This window comes from Littorina saxatilis, linkage group LG2 (assembly GCF_037325665.1).
Source record: "Littorina saxatilis isolate snail1 linkage group LG2, US_GU_Lsax_2.0, whole genome shotgun sequence".
Classification (NCBI taxonomy): domain Eukaryota; kingdom Metazoa; phylum Mollusca; class Gastropoda; order Littorinimorpha; family Littorinidae; genus Littorina; species Littorina saxatilis.
Genome location: NC_090246.1, coordinates 8,103,279 through 8,118,278, shown reverse-complemented (window position 1 = coordinate 8,118,278; position 15,000 = coordinate 8,103,279). Strand labels below are relative to the sequence as shown.

The window sequence follows — 15,000 nt, the reverse complement described above, 5'->3', positions numbered from 1 at the left end:
CAGCGGGTTAGGGGGAAGAATTTACCCGATGCTCCCCAGCATGTCGTAAGAGGCGACTAACGGATTCTGTTTCTCCTTTTACCCTTGTTAAGTGTTTCTTGTTTAGAATATAGTCAATTTTTGTGAAGATTTTAGTCAAGCAGTATGTAAGAAATGTTAAGTCCTTTGTACTGGAAACTTGCATTCTCCCAGTAAGGTAATATATTGTACTACGTTGCAAGCCCCTGGAGCAAATTTTTGATTAGTGCTTTTGTGAACAAGAAACAATTGACAAGTACGTGGCTCTATCCCATCTCCCCCCTTTCCCCGTCACGATATAACCTTCGTGGTTGAAAACACCAAATAAAGAAAGAAAGAATCCAATCACAGCCCCCGAATTCCCCCACGTGTCCATCAGAATAGCTATATAAGCGGATAACGAGAGTCAAAAACAACATTAACCTACACAAATAACAAACATATAACCTGAGCACAGTGAAAGGGGACGTTGCGATGGGTGGGTGGTAGATAAAGATAAATTGAAACGATAGCTTTTAGGCATCAGCAAAGAGCGGTGTAAGAGATTACAGAAACAAACAACATGCATGATCGAACAGAGGGTTTGTGTATAAAAACCTGAGCATACTGGTAGAGGAGGGGGACGGTAATGATTAAACGTTACAATATATGTTTGGCATACAGGGCCGGATCTGGGGGGGGGGGGTTCCGGACCCCCCCCCCCCCCCCCCTGGCCATCCAGAGAAAAAAAAAAGTGGACTTTGGACCCCTGCCTTCAGTTGGAACCCCCCCCCCCCCCCCCCTCAAACGAACTTGGTCCGGCCCTGGCATTGGCTCTTAGCGGTTTAGGATATATATACAAGGTGTCTCAAACACAAAGTACCCGATTTTCTTTCAATACTACAGACAAGTCAGTACCTTAATTGAAATCATTTTTGCGTGATATTGTAGTCAGTACATAGAAGTTTTGTCCCCAGTTCACAGCTTTCAGTTGAGATCGTCTGTTTCTTCACACCACGTGATCAATGTAGCCACCCCGTTCTCTAATGACAGACTGCATCCTCATTGCCATATTGTTCATTACATTGGGGAATGTTTCCTGTGGGATGTTCTGGATTTCTCTGACAATGTTTGCCTTCAGTTGTTGTAGGTTTATTGGTCTGGGGTAAAATAGTGTATTAGCTTACATATTAATTTTTCCATTTCTCGGTACTGATGTTTCAATGTCTTCTTTGGGTAATTTTTTTTTAGACACCCTATATGTTTGGCATAGGCTCTAAGCGGTTTAGGATATATATATATATATATATATTGAAGCAAACAGCATGAACTTAGGCTTAGAAGGGGGAAAGGACTTGACGTAGACGATACGATAACTGTTCCTGTAAGTCAGAGAATATCAGAGGTTAACGAGTAATCGACAATAACTAAAATTTCAAATAAGAGCACCTGACAGGTAGTACGGAAAGAAGATTACAAATCAAATAAGCTTTCAAGCAAATAAGTTAAAAGACGTTTACGTTGTCTAAGAAGTAAACGACATAAACCCGCGAGCTTTAGATTTAAAATGTGTTCTTTTTTTGTGCTGTTTTCCCCCCAAAAAAAGATATACAGTATCTACAGGAAGGATAAGATACACGATGTCATATGTTACACGCTTTAGATATTTGTGACATATGAAATGTTTTAGCTGAAATATACCAGATTATCGTAAATACGCAAGAGAGAGACCACCCATGTCATAAACAAACCATATCTTCACACGTGTGTAAAGCATGCATATTTGCTGAAGCAACAGGTGTACACGGACGCTGGAAACATGAATCTGTGTCGTGTTTCTGGTTTCTGTAAAGCTACAATCCTCCCCGATGCCAAACGATTGCATAAATCACAACAACCTGTCCAGGCGTTTACATTAGATAAGAGCATCTTTATATTGACAGAAAGAGAAGAAAAACAAATACCACAGAAGTCTGGATTCTTCCTGTACAGTGAATCTCTCTTTTAAGACCTCTTTTTTTTGTTTGTTTGCTTAACGCCCAGCCGACCACGAAGGGCCATATCAGGGCGGTGCTGCTTTGACATATAACGTGCGCCACACACAAGACAGAAGTCGCAGCACAGGCTTCATGTCTCACCCAGTCACATTATTCTGACACCGGACCAACCAGTCCTAGCACTAACCCCATAATGCCAGACGCCAGGCGGAGCAGCCACTAGATTGCCAATTTTAAAGTCTTAGGTATGACCCGGCCGGGGTTCGAACCCACGACCTCCCGATCACGGGGCGGACGCCTTACCAATAGGCCAACCGTGCCGGTTTTTAAGACCTCTAAGAAACCTGAAAAATTCAGGTCGTAAAAAGGAGGAAGTCTTAAAATGAGGTGTAACATTACAGAGTATATATGAACATAAAATCTTAAAAAAATAAAATAAAATAAAAAAAATAAAAAATAAAAAAAGCATGGTCTTATCAATCAATCAATCAATATGAGGCTTATATCGCGCGTATTCCGTGGGTACAGTTCTAAGCGCAGGGATTTTTTATTTTTTTAATTTTTTTATGCAATTTATATCGCGCACATATTCAAGGCTCAGGGATTTATTTATGCCGTGTGAGATGGAATGGGGAGAGATCGTGAATTGGGGGTGGGGGGGGAGGGGGGGGTCTTAAAAGGGGGGTTCCGTTGTACTGCCCTATTATATTTTTCGTTGAATTGATGTTGACGCCAATAACGGAATACGTTCCACAACGATGTCTCTCTTTGCACAGAACAAATTCAGCCTGTTGTTAGTTGCCCAGTATCGTACCAAAGTTCAAAGCTACTCTTATCTCATGTAAACGCCTGAACATATGTATGATGATTAACAAGGTGGAGAGGGAGGTTCTGCACTTGGGGAATTTTTTGTATATTTTCTTTTTCGTCTTGTCTAGAAGAAATGGAACACGGGACTCAGACTCAGACTCAGAACTTTATTACAAAAGGATAAAGGTTTTAGGCAAAGCCTATTCTTCCAACCTGTCCTTTATACAACACATAAAGACAGACGGACATAAAAAATAAAAATTCAATCATATAAGATACAGAATTACATTGTATGGATTGCAACACAATGTGCATTTAAGGAATTATATAGGGAGAACTCAAAAATTACAAAATTATGTAATGTGAGAGGAACACGATCACAAAAAAATGTACTCATCAGAAAACAGCAACATGAACAAAACAAATTGTATTTGTTCATGTTGCTGTTTTATGGTGAGTACATTTTTATCGTTATATTGTCTTCTGTGAGCCAATCCCTGAAAAAAAAGCATTCTTCTATGTCGGACTCGCCCCTTTTTCTTACCTGTCTTTTTTGTTTTTGTTTTTTGTTTCAGTGCTTGCTATCTCCAAAGAGAGAGTGTAGTTTGTTGTGCGAGCAGACCAGACGCTGTTAAAGATGAGTACGGTACAGATCAACAGGCGACTTCTCTACCTCTTGGCTTTCCTTTTCGTGGCCATCCCCATCCTCGTAGGGGTGCTGGTGTGGCATGCCACTGATAACGCTAACGACTCTGAAGACTCACAGACCGTCACGCTCGGCAACCGATCAACCGTGAGCGAAGGTTTATCCGGGGGTCAAGGTCAGAGCACCGGGGTGCGAGCCCCCACCACCACCCGAGAACCCACCCCTGAAGAAATCGCAGCAAAGCCGTGGCTGTCCCTCCGACTACCTGAATACCAAGTCCCCCTCCATTACGACATCACCCTCTACCCAGACTTTTACGGCGACCACGGTACGTTTTACGGCAATGAGACGGTCGACGTTGAAGTGAAGCAGACGACACGGTTTTTGCTGATCCACGTGTATAAACTGACCATTCACGATGTGAAGGTGGTCAAAGCGGACACGAAAGAAGCACTGGAAGTAGCCAGGACTTTTGAAGAGGCGAAGAACCAGTTCCTGGTGGTCGAAACGAAGAGCGACATGGAAGCCGGCACGGTTGTCGGCCTCCATTTGCAGTTCTCTGGCTCCCTCACCGAGTCCATTGTGGGATTCTACAAAAGCAGCTACGTCAACTCCAAGACTGGGGAGACGAGGTGAGTTTTGGGGATTAATACATGTTTTTTTTTTAACGCCTGCTCAGTTAACACTTTCTACTACACCTATGTTGACCAAGGTTTTTTTTTCCGAGACCAGCTGTGCTGCAGCAGGTTACTCAGAATTGTAGTGACTGTGTAGCAACTGTTCATCAACACACTGGAATGCAGGCGTTAGATTGACGTTACAGGAAGCGGCTGAAGCTAACAGTCTGAGCGGATATATCCGTACCTGGTCAGATAGAGCCATATGAGTGGGTACGGACATATCCGTACCTGGGAGACAATGAGTTAAACGTGAGGGGCATAGAGTGTTGGGGATCCCTGTCGTCTACTTGTATAGTGGTTCCCCCTTCTTACCCCCCCCCCCCCCACGGCCCTAAGTTAAGATCACCTTATTTAAATGTTTAACCCCCCCCCCCCCCACCTTGAAAGTCCCCTTCATGCACACACACACACTCACACAGACATACAATGTAAGATCTTCCTGCCTCCTTTCAAGACCCTGCTTTCTCATAATTTCACAACTCCAGTAAATTGTTTTTTTTTTTTTTTATTCTCTTTTTGTACAGTTTTTTTTTTTTACATGTATATGCTGTACATTATAGGACATCACCCAACCAAAAGGACAGAATCATATAACAGAAAAGCACACTTGGACAATTACAACTGCTTTCTCATAATTTCACAACTCCAGTAATTTTACTCACATTGTATTACTCCCACCTTTTCAAAACCTGATAATCAAGATCGCCTTCCATTGTTCTACATTTCCGTCTTCAATCCAGGTATTTCCCTTCGCATTTCATACTTTAAAGTCTGAAATCTGTATGTTCTTGTTTTGTTTTTGTTTCTTTGATTTTGCGTTTTACTCGTTTATATAGACCATTCGTGACGTTTTGACAAAATGCTTTCCGTTAGGCCTAAAAAACAATAGGTGTGGTTACGGTAACCCGACCTACCCTATTTTTAGGTGCCGATCCTATAACTTTTTATTACATTTGTCAAAAAAAAACAAACAAAAAAAACGAGTGCAGAAAACGCAATGAAAGCGAAAGCGCCCGAGTCGCACACTTATTTCCCTGTCAAGTTGGTTTAATTTGTACACATTAGAAAAAAAAGTTAAAAAAAAAAAAGTGATTGCCTACCTACCTACCCTATTTTTTTTGGCTATGTTACCGTAACCACACCTATTATTTTTTTGCGTTAGAATAGAAATCGAGACGAGAATGAGGGGGACATCCTGTTTCCGTCTGAAGGAGCTGTAAAACGTAATTACTTGTCTGCATGTGAGAAACTTGTATTCAAACTGTCACGTTTATGTGCGGGGTTCATGCGATACAAAGAGAACGTGTTTCTGAGAAGAACTTTATTATTATTATTATTGATCCGAGATGTTACCGCTCGCACCAACAGCAGCGTGTGTGCATGCACGTTAGGTTTGCTGTGTTATTGAAATGCATCCACCGTTATCAGATTCACTCAGATCAGAATCAATATGTAAGCTGATACACCAGCGTAAGCATATATATCAGCTACATCACATTTTCCCCCTCCATTTGGAGGGGTTCTGATGCATCTAATGTTTATCTTTAAATGGCCGAGAGAGAGGGAGAGAGAGAGAGTGAGACTGAGACTGAACTTTATTTTACAAGGACAGAGATTTAAGGCTGGGCCTTTTCTTACAATCTGTCCTCGGAACAACAAACATACACTGAAACAAACAAACAAAACACTACGAGAGAGAGAGAGAGAGAGAGAGAGAGAGAGAGAGAGATAGGGGAGAGAGATAGGGAGAGTGAGAGAGAGAGAGATAGGGGAGAGAGATAGGGGAGAGAGATAGGGAGAGAGAAACTGAAACTGAAACTGAAACTGAACTTTATTACCAAAGGATAGAGGTTTTAGGCAAAGCCTAATCTTACAACCTGTCCCAACAGAGAGAGAGAGAGAGAGAGAGAGAGAGAGAGAGAGAGAGAGAGAGAGAGATAGGGGGAGAGAGAGATAGGGGGAGAGAGAGAGAGAGAGAGAGAGAGAGAGTGAGAGAGAGAGAGTTGTTTGTTTGGTGGGTTATTATTGCTTATAGCCTCTTCAGCTGATTTTGCAAGTTTTCTTTTTCTTTCTGGGTCCACATGGCAAGCTCCATGCTTAAAACTATTTACAATCAGGTCTATCAGAGAGAGAAAAGAGAGAGAGAGAGAAAATGAGAGACTGAGACAGAGAGAGAGAGACACACAGAGAGACAGAAAGACAGACAGACAGACAGACAGACACAAACAGACAGAGACAGACAGAGACAGAGGCAGAGACAGAGACACAATTAGAGAAACAGCGATCTGGTATAAGATATCCTACATTACATTTGCATGGTAATACCAAAGACTGTAACCAGACAGACCGTAAACCTCACATAAACACCCCGTCAGTGTTAATGCCTAAAAAAAAAAAGGTGTGGTTACGGTAACCCGACCTACCCTATTTTTAGGGGCCGACCCTTTAACTTTTTATTACATTTGTCAACAACAAAAAACCACACACAAGAAAACGAGTGCAGAAAACGCAATGAAAGCGAAAGCGCCCGAGTCGCACACTTATTTCCCTGTCAAGTAGGTTTTATTTGTACACATTAGAGAAAAAAAAAAAGTGATTGCCTACCTTCCTACCCTATTTTTTGGGGCTATGTTACCGTAACCACACCTATTATTTTTTGGGGCCTAATGCAGCACCCACGCACACTTACTGCAACATCCAAGCCATCAGAGCCCACACTGTCACCTAACAGCCTGAAAACATTGCCGTCTGACACTAAAACAGAACCCACCCCCTCTCAACCTTCCCACAATAATTATATTCTGCTAACTTAAAGGGGGCATTTTTCTCTTGTAAACCATCCTGCGAACACCATAGATCTGTGTCCAGGCTTTTAACAGTTAGAAGAGCATACTTCTACTTGGACATATACGAACAATTAACAGCATGGTTGTTTCCTGTACGTACAACGTGCGAAGTACAGTATTTCCCCCCGCGGGTTAGGGGGAAGAATTTACCCGATGCTCCCCAGCATGTCGTAAGATGCGACTAACAGATTATGTTTCTCCTTTTACCTTTGTTAAGTGTTTCTTGTATAGAATATAGTCAATTTTTGTAAAGATTTTTGTCAAGCAGTATGTAAGAAATGTTAAGTCCTTTGTACTGGAAACTTGCATTCTCCCAGTAAGGTAATATATTGTACTACGTCGCAAGCCCCTGGAGCAAATTTTTGATTAGTGCTTTTGTGAACAAGAAACAATTGACAAGTGGCTCTATCCCATCTCCCCCCTTTCCCCGTCGCGATATAACCTTCGTGGTTGAAAACGACGTTAAACATCAAATAAAGAAAGTACAGTATTTGTTGAATTGATTTATAAATCCTACATACGTCAGAGAGACCTTCAGACGTCTTCAGAAGAAAAAGGTCACTAGAAGGGCAAGAGGAACAGCTGGAAACGAAGCCAGCCGCATTATTGTTATGACGTTTTATAGAGCAATGTGTTATTCATTGATATGTGTGTGTTTGTGATAAGGTTTTATAGAGCAATGTGTTATTCATTGATATGTGTGTGTTTGTGATAACGTTTTATAGAGCAATGTGTTATTCATTGATATGTGTGTGTTTGTGATAACGTTTTATAGAGCAATGTGTTATTCATTGATATGTGTGTGTTTGTGATAACGTTTTATAGAGCAATGTGTTATTCATTGATATGTGTGTGTTTGTGATAAGGTTTTATAGAGCAATGTGTTATTCATTGATATGTGTGTGTTTGTGATAACGTTTTATAGAGCAATGTGTTATTCATTGATATGTGTGTGTTTGTGATAACGTTTTATAGAGCAATGTGTTATTCATTGATATGTGTGTGTTTGTGATAACGTTTTATAGAGCAATGTGTTATTCATTGATATGTGTGTGTTTGTGATAACGTTTTATAGAGCAATGTGTTATTCATTGATATGTGTGTGATGTTTTATAGAGCAATGTGTTATTCATTGATATGTGTGTGTTTGTGATGACGTTTTATAGAGCAATGTGTTATTCATTGATATGTGTGTGTTTGTGATGACGTTTTATAGAGCAATGTGTTATTCATTGATATGTGTGTGATTGTGATGACGTTTTATAGAGCAATGTGTTATTCATTGATATGTGTGTGATTGTGATGACGTTTTATAGAGCAATGTGTTATTCATTGATATGTGTGTGATTGTGATGACGTTTTATAGAGCAGTGTTGTCGTGTTTTTCCTTTCGTCACTCTCAGTCGCAAAGGAGACACAACGATTTGTATAGGTTCTGTAGATTTATTAACAGCTGGAACAACGGTGACAATATCTCTCAGCACAGTGTAAGAAAGAACAAGTGCAAGACTGGTAAAGAACAACAATACGTGTGCGCAGCCCTACTTATATAGTTAATGGACATACGAGAATATTCGGGAAACATCGACACTAATCTGGTTAGATCTACACAGTTCCATCTGTTCGATGAGCGTCTACGCTTACGTCATGAGTGACTGCGCACTTAATCAAAGTAAGTTCTATAATGTTCTTTATCCTTCCATTCGATTCCAGTGGTATCTAGCGATCTCCACAACACCTCCCCACCTAAACTGATGCTACTCCTCAAGCATCAACAGCAAAGTCTCTCTGTGGGTTTGCGTGTTCTCTTTGACCGTCTTAGATTGTCTGGTCCATACTCTGGAACGGATGGAGTACCTTTGGGTTTGGTCTGTCTCCGAGTTTGTGGCACAGTTTCCAAGATCTCCATGGGGTGATCTGTTACAAGTTCAGAAGTGTCCACTTCCTCACCAGGTTCATTGTCTTCCTCAGTGGTGTAGCGTGGCTGTAGCTGTTCCCAGTGTCGTCTCCATACTGGACCATGAGGAATGACCATGACGTTGAAGTAGCGAGTACCCAGAGACTTCTTGATGACTGCTGGTACCCATCGGGGTTGTTTGTCTCGGCGAGGTCCATGGTAGAGAGCATACACAGGATCTCCGGCCTTGTACTGTCTGGTTACCTTGACGACAGCTTTCAAGTCTGGAGTCATCTGAGACTTGGATGCCTCCTTGGATTGCTGTAGTTCCTTTCTGCAGCCGTGAGAGTCTTGGACACGTTGGCGATTGGGCGCTCGCTTCCATCTGGATAGCGATGAAATAGGACTGCTCCAATTCCAACGTTGGACGCGTCACAAGCTAGTCCCAAAGTCTTGTTTGGATCGAAGTGTACCAGAACTTGATCCGAGGAAAGCACATTTTTCAACTGTTCAAATGCTGCCTGTTCCTCATCTCCCCACTTCCAGGGGTTCGCCTTCTTCGTCAGGCGGTAGAGCGGCTCTGCCATGCTGGCCAGGTTAGGGATGAACTTCCCGTAAAACTGAACTGAGCCCAAGAAAGACTTCAAGCTTGAGACGTCCGTAGGGGCTGGCATTTTCAAAACTGCCTCGACCTTCGATCCTTTGGAGATCCCTTCGGCCGATAAGGTATGTCCAAGGTATTCCACACAGGCTTGTGCGAACTCGCACTTTTCACGACGACATCTGAGTCCTTTGTCGTTCAGACGAGTGAGCAAACGTTCCAGATTGCTCAGGTGGTCGTTGGCGTCCTTCCCGCTGACGAGTATATCATCTTGGAAGACGGCAACACCAGGTAGATCACAGGTCAGGTTTTCCATGATCTCTTGAAAGTAACCAGGTGCTGACTTTATCCCGAAAGGAAGTCGTTGCTGCAGGAGTACCCCACGGTGAGTGCTGAGGGCTAGCCTGCGTTGACTCTCTGGTGCCAGCTTGATCTGGTTGTAGGCATCAGCAAGATCGATCTTGGTGTATCCGAATCCACCTCCTAGCTTCTGCATCAGTTCCTCTGGGAGTGGCATTGGATGACGGTGATCTTCAAGCTGATCATTGATGCCCACTGAGTAGTCACCACAGATCCGTAGCTTGGGCTTCAGGGTGCCCGAGGTTTGTGCCTTACGAATTGGTACCACTGGCGTTCCGTATTCATTGAACTGGACTGGCTTCCAGACTCCTTTGGCGATGCCTTCTTCGTAGCCTTTGGCGAGGTCATCACGAAGAGCGAAAGGTACCGGACGTGCCTTGTGAAAAACCGGCTTCGCATCAGACTTGAACTTCACGTCCAGTTCGAAGTCCTTGAGACATCCCAATTCTTGTTTGAAGAGATTTGGGAATTTATCAGACAGTCTGTGACAATCTCGTTGCAGGGCAGCATAAGGCGCGTTGGAGGTCGCTGGATGCGTAGGTTTTGCACCCTCACTCTTAGCGCGACTCTCTATGCTCCTCAGTCCTAGAGCATTGTCCACAGAAATTCCCAGAGTCTGGATTGCGTTGCGTCCTAGCAGATTCAGATGAGGGATCTTGGTGACGATGTACGGAATTGAGCTTTGCTTACCAGTCACTGGATCCTTGGTTTGGCCCATGAAAGTTCCCAGCACGGGCAGGTCGTGCTTGCTGGCAGATTCGTAACGATGTGTGACGTCATCCAGCTTCGGTTTTCCTAGTTGTCTCCAGACCGGAAGAGAAACAAAATTTCCTGTAGTTGCGGTGTCCAGTTCCATGGTGAACTGTCGGTCCTGGATTGTTATGGGTACATCCAACCTAGGAGTATCTTGGGGAACTTCACCGAGGATCGCGTTGACAAGCTCCGCTTTCGTGACTCTCTTCACGGAAGCCTGGGAATGTCGTTCCCGATTCTGATGTTGCTTTTTTCTACAGACAGCTTCCAAATGTCCTGTGACGTCACAGTATCGGCATTTGGCGTCTTTGTAGGGGCAGTCTGTTGCTTTGTGGGCCTTTCCACATCGGTAGCACTTCCTGTCTGTGGAATTAGACTGCTTGTGGTTCTTTCGTGGACCCGTAGTCTTGTTCTGGTGGACCTTGTTGACTGGCATGGTCTTGGAACCGTAGACAGTTTCCTTGGCAACCTTCGCTGCGTCTTCAGTCTCAATCGCGACTTGGACAGCACGTGCGAAATCCAGCTCTGTGTCCTTGATCTTGAATAGAGCCTTTAAGACAGCCTCATTGTTGACAGAACATATGAATCTCTGTCTCAGAGCTTCGTCTTGTGGGTTTTTGATCGAAGGAAAGTCACAGGTAGCGGCGTCTTGGCGTATGCGCGCTGCTAACTCCTGGAGAGTTTCGCCTGGCTTCCGTTTCATGTCACTCCAGAACTTGAAACGTTCTCGCACTATGAAGAGTTTCGGGTCGAACTGTTCTTTCATGAATTTGACAATTTCGTCCATTGTCAAACTGTTGATGTCCTTGGGCGGATTTTGCTGAGTAGCCAGATTTGCCAGTTGTTTGTAGACCGTAGCAGTCTGATTCGTCAAGAAAACTTGAGCCTTGCGCTGCTCCGGCACGGAGTTGGCGACCACAAACGTGCAAAATCTTGACCAGTAGTCAGGCCACAGTTCCGATGTTGCATCAAACGCAACAAAAGATGGGATTGCAGCTGCCTGTGTAGTAATGGGAAAACGTCGATTCGAAGCACTCGGATCGTCGTAGCTTTCCTCCCTGGCAGAAGCTGCGGCACCACTGAACACTTTCATCATCATCTGCATCTGGTGCATTTGTTGCTCCATATCTTCCTTGTGTTGGCGTTGCTGTTGCTCCAACTGCTCCCTTAAAAGCGTTATCAGCTGCTCTGTTTCCGTCATTTTGCAGTAATAAGTCACTCCGAATAGACAAGGGAAATAACTGTCGGCGACGCCAGTTGTCGTGTTTTTCCTTTCGTCACTCTCAGTCGCAAAGGAGACACAACGATTTGTATAGGTTCTGTAGATTTATTAACAGCTGGAACAACGGTGACAATATCTCTCAGCACAGTGTAAGAAAGAACAAGTGCAAGACTGGTAAAGAACAACAATACGTGTGCGCAGCCCTACTTATATAGTTAATGGACATACGAGAATATTCGGGAAACATCGACACTAATCTGGTTAGATCTACACAGTTCCATCTGTTCGATGAGCGTCTACGCTTACGTCATGAGTGACTGCGCACTTAATCAAAGTAAGTTCTATAATGTTCTTTATCCTTCCATTCGATTCCAGTGGTATCTAGCGATCTCCACAACAAGTGTGTTATTCATTGATATGTGTGTGATTGCACGTTAAATGATGTCATCTTGTCGTAGTATTTTGATTGTACAGCGCTTTGAGCAGGGTTAAACCCTGGATACATGCGCTATATAAATATTATGCATTATTATTATTTAAGTTATTGAGACATCCCAGTGCACTAAGGGATTTATAGAGCAAATCGAGAAAATTCATTATTGAACGAAGCGCATAGCGCTGAGTTCAATAATTATTTTCGAGATTTGCTCTATAAATCCCTTAGTGCACTGGGATTGTTTCAATAACGATATTGTCAGTACCGCCATAGAAAAAAGAAGATTCCAAACGCACATTTTGCTACGCGCATTTGAATAGGCATAACTGTGTGGTTAGGTCGTGTATAGGAAGACTACTTTGGTGTGGGGTGTCTCAAGTGTGTCGTGCTTTCGTCACACGCATTTTAATTTCTGTTGGTAAATTCCAGTATAGCGTTAAGCTGAACAGTGATGATCTTTCAGAGATACCTCATTTGAACTCGGAGAAAGGACTGTGCTCTTCGTTATTTGCGATTCGAAACCTCCAGTCGAGCTTCGACGGATTGACTGTGCGGAGTGACTCCCCTTGAATTGACTCGAAGGACTCGACGGTTAGCACATTTTCAAAATAAATGTGGCATATTTCTCGTGTTGTATCTTCTCTCATCAGGGAGTCTGATACTAAATATGAACGGTAAGAATGCTCTGAACCCTACACGTATTATATCCCCATCGTTTTTTCGTTCACATTTGCCCAACATGTTAATTTGCTGAGCGGGGTTTATGTCGTCTGCTAGTGCTAGGCTAGGGCAATCGAACCACTGCAGTCTGCACTGAGTCTGCACGCATGAGGCAGGCTGTTAATAAGTCTTATATATATGGTAAGAACGTTCTGAACCCTACACGTTTTCGATTACGATTGTTCTTGCCTTGAAATAATAATTCGGAAACCATTCATTTACTGAACTGATGCAGTCGTATTTCAGTGTAGCCTGCTACGTATGACAGAGTCGATCGAGTCAGTCTTCCAAACTGGTCTAGCTGGTACGTTATCGGAATAACACTTGTGTTTTCTGCTAGCCGCTGGGAATTGTATACTAACTCATCATTTGGTAATGTGGATGATAAACTACATGCCGCCAACACAGCATATGAGAAGAATCTATGCAAGTCGGCGAAAATGAGATGAAACACAGCGGCTTCTATTTTTAGATCAGTGGCACTGTGGCACAGGCACATGCAATCTGTCAGAAAAGAAACCCACTTCTGCTTTAATTGAGAAGCAGGAAATGCATGGTCATTTGGTATTGTGGAAAATATAAGCTACATGTCATTAATTAATTCTGAGGATTAGAGCACAGTCTCGCTTAGGCAAAGGGCGGAAGAATACGCTCTGTGGAAAAGTTAGCGCACTCCAAGAGTGCGCTAACAGTTTTAGCGCATCGCCATTAGCCAATCAACTGGTTCACATCAGTCATGTGACACCAGTACTTACTGACAATTATTATTATTATTATATTTCACTGGTGTTTTGGCTAAAAGAAACAAGCATGTCTTCAGGCGCAAACAGTATCCTTGAGAGCAATAGGAAGAAGAGGGGAAAACAAGCCAACCGCACTATATATTCTATTTCACTAGTGTTTGGCTAAAAGAATGTCTCCAGGAGGAAAATATCTCTTTAATGGCAAAGGGAAAAGGGGCCAACTAAGTTCCAGCAGTGAGGTGACTTTCTCAGGACAATCTCGGCTTGGGGGGGGGGGGGTGGGGGGGGGGGGGGTGGGGAAGCTACGGCGAAGGGTTTCTTTGTCAAGTTAGCGCAAACTTCCCATGCATTGTGTCTATAGTGTGTGTGTGTGTGTGTGTGTGTGTGTGTGTGTGTGTGTGTGTGTGTGTGTGTGTGTGTGTGTGTGTGTGTGTGTTTCCGAGTATCTAGGTCTGTGTGTGTTTGTTTTGGTTCGTTTGTAGTTGTTTTGATTTTGTGGTTGGTGTTGGTTGGTTTGTAGTTGTTTTGATTTTGTGGTTGGTGTTGGTTGGTTTGTAGTTGTTTTGATTTTGTGGTTGGTGTTGGTTGGTTTGTAGTTGTTTTGATGTTGTGGTTGGTGTTGGTTGGTTTGTAGTTGTTTTGATGTTGTGGTTGGTGTTGGTTGGTTTGTAGTTGTGTTGATGTTGTGGTTGGTGTTGGTTGGTTTGTAGTTGTTTTGATGTTGTGGTTGGTGTTGGTTGATTTGTAGTTGTGTTGATGTTGTGGTTGGTGTTGGTTGGTTTGTAGTTGTGTTGATGTTGTGGTTGGTGTTGGTTGGTTTTAGTTTGTTTTTGGTTTGTCTTTCCTTTTGCAACGAAGGCAAATTCGGAATGAGAAGCAACTAAGTCGACTAAAAAAATGGATTTATTCAACAAACCATATTGATTTAACATATGATATTCAAGGCTTGTAAAGTTTTGCATTGCATGTTGCTGAGAAAGAAAGTTGATTTGGAATACTAAACCTCTAATGATGGCCGTACATGCATTCACGCGTCCAGTGCTCGAGAAACTCGAGAGAAAGACTTGTTTTCTTAACACGCTCTGAGCATCAACCAACAGGTGTAAGACATAAAGTGTGTCCGGGCAGCCGCAGTCTCGGCATCGCTAGCCATCTGATGGCAGCCTACACTAGCGTCATAAAGACTCGCGGTCATGTCAGGAATGCCCTGAGCCAGCCACTAGACTGACCTATGGACTCTGCGTGACGTAACCATGAAATGATGGCACCCTTAGGCGAGTGAGTGACGGAGT

At 43.1% G+C, this 15,000-nt stretch overlaps 1 protein-coding gene across 1 annotated transcript in view; it reads left to right on the top strand.

Annotated features, from left to right (window-relative positions):
- Window positions 1-3,384: 3,384 nt before the first annotated feature.
- Window positions 3,385-15,000, top strand: part of LOC138958109 (glutamyl aminopeptidase-like) — a 55,830-nt gene continuing 44,214 nt past the window's right edge. Inside the window, exon 1 of the mRNA XM_070329171.1 lies at window positions 3,385-4,082. Coding sequence (XP_070185272.1) covers window positions 3,442-4,082 — 641 coding nt within the window. The 5' untranslated portion in view covers window positions 3,385-3,441. The remainder of the gene's footprint in view (window positions 4,083-15,000) is intronic.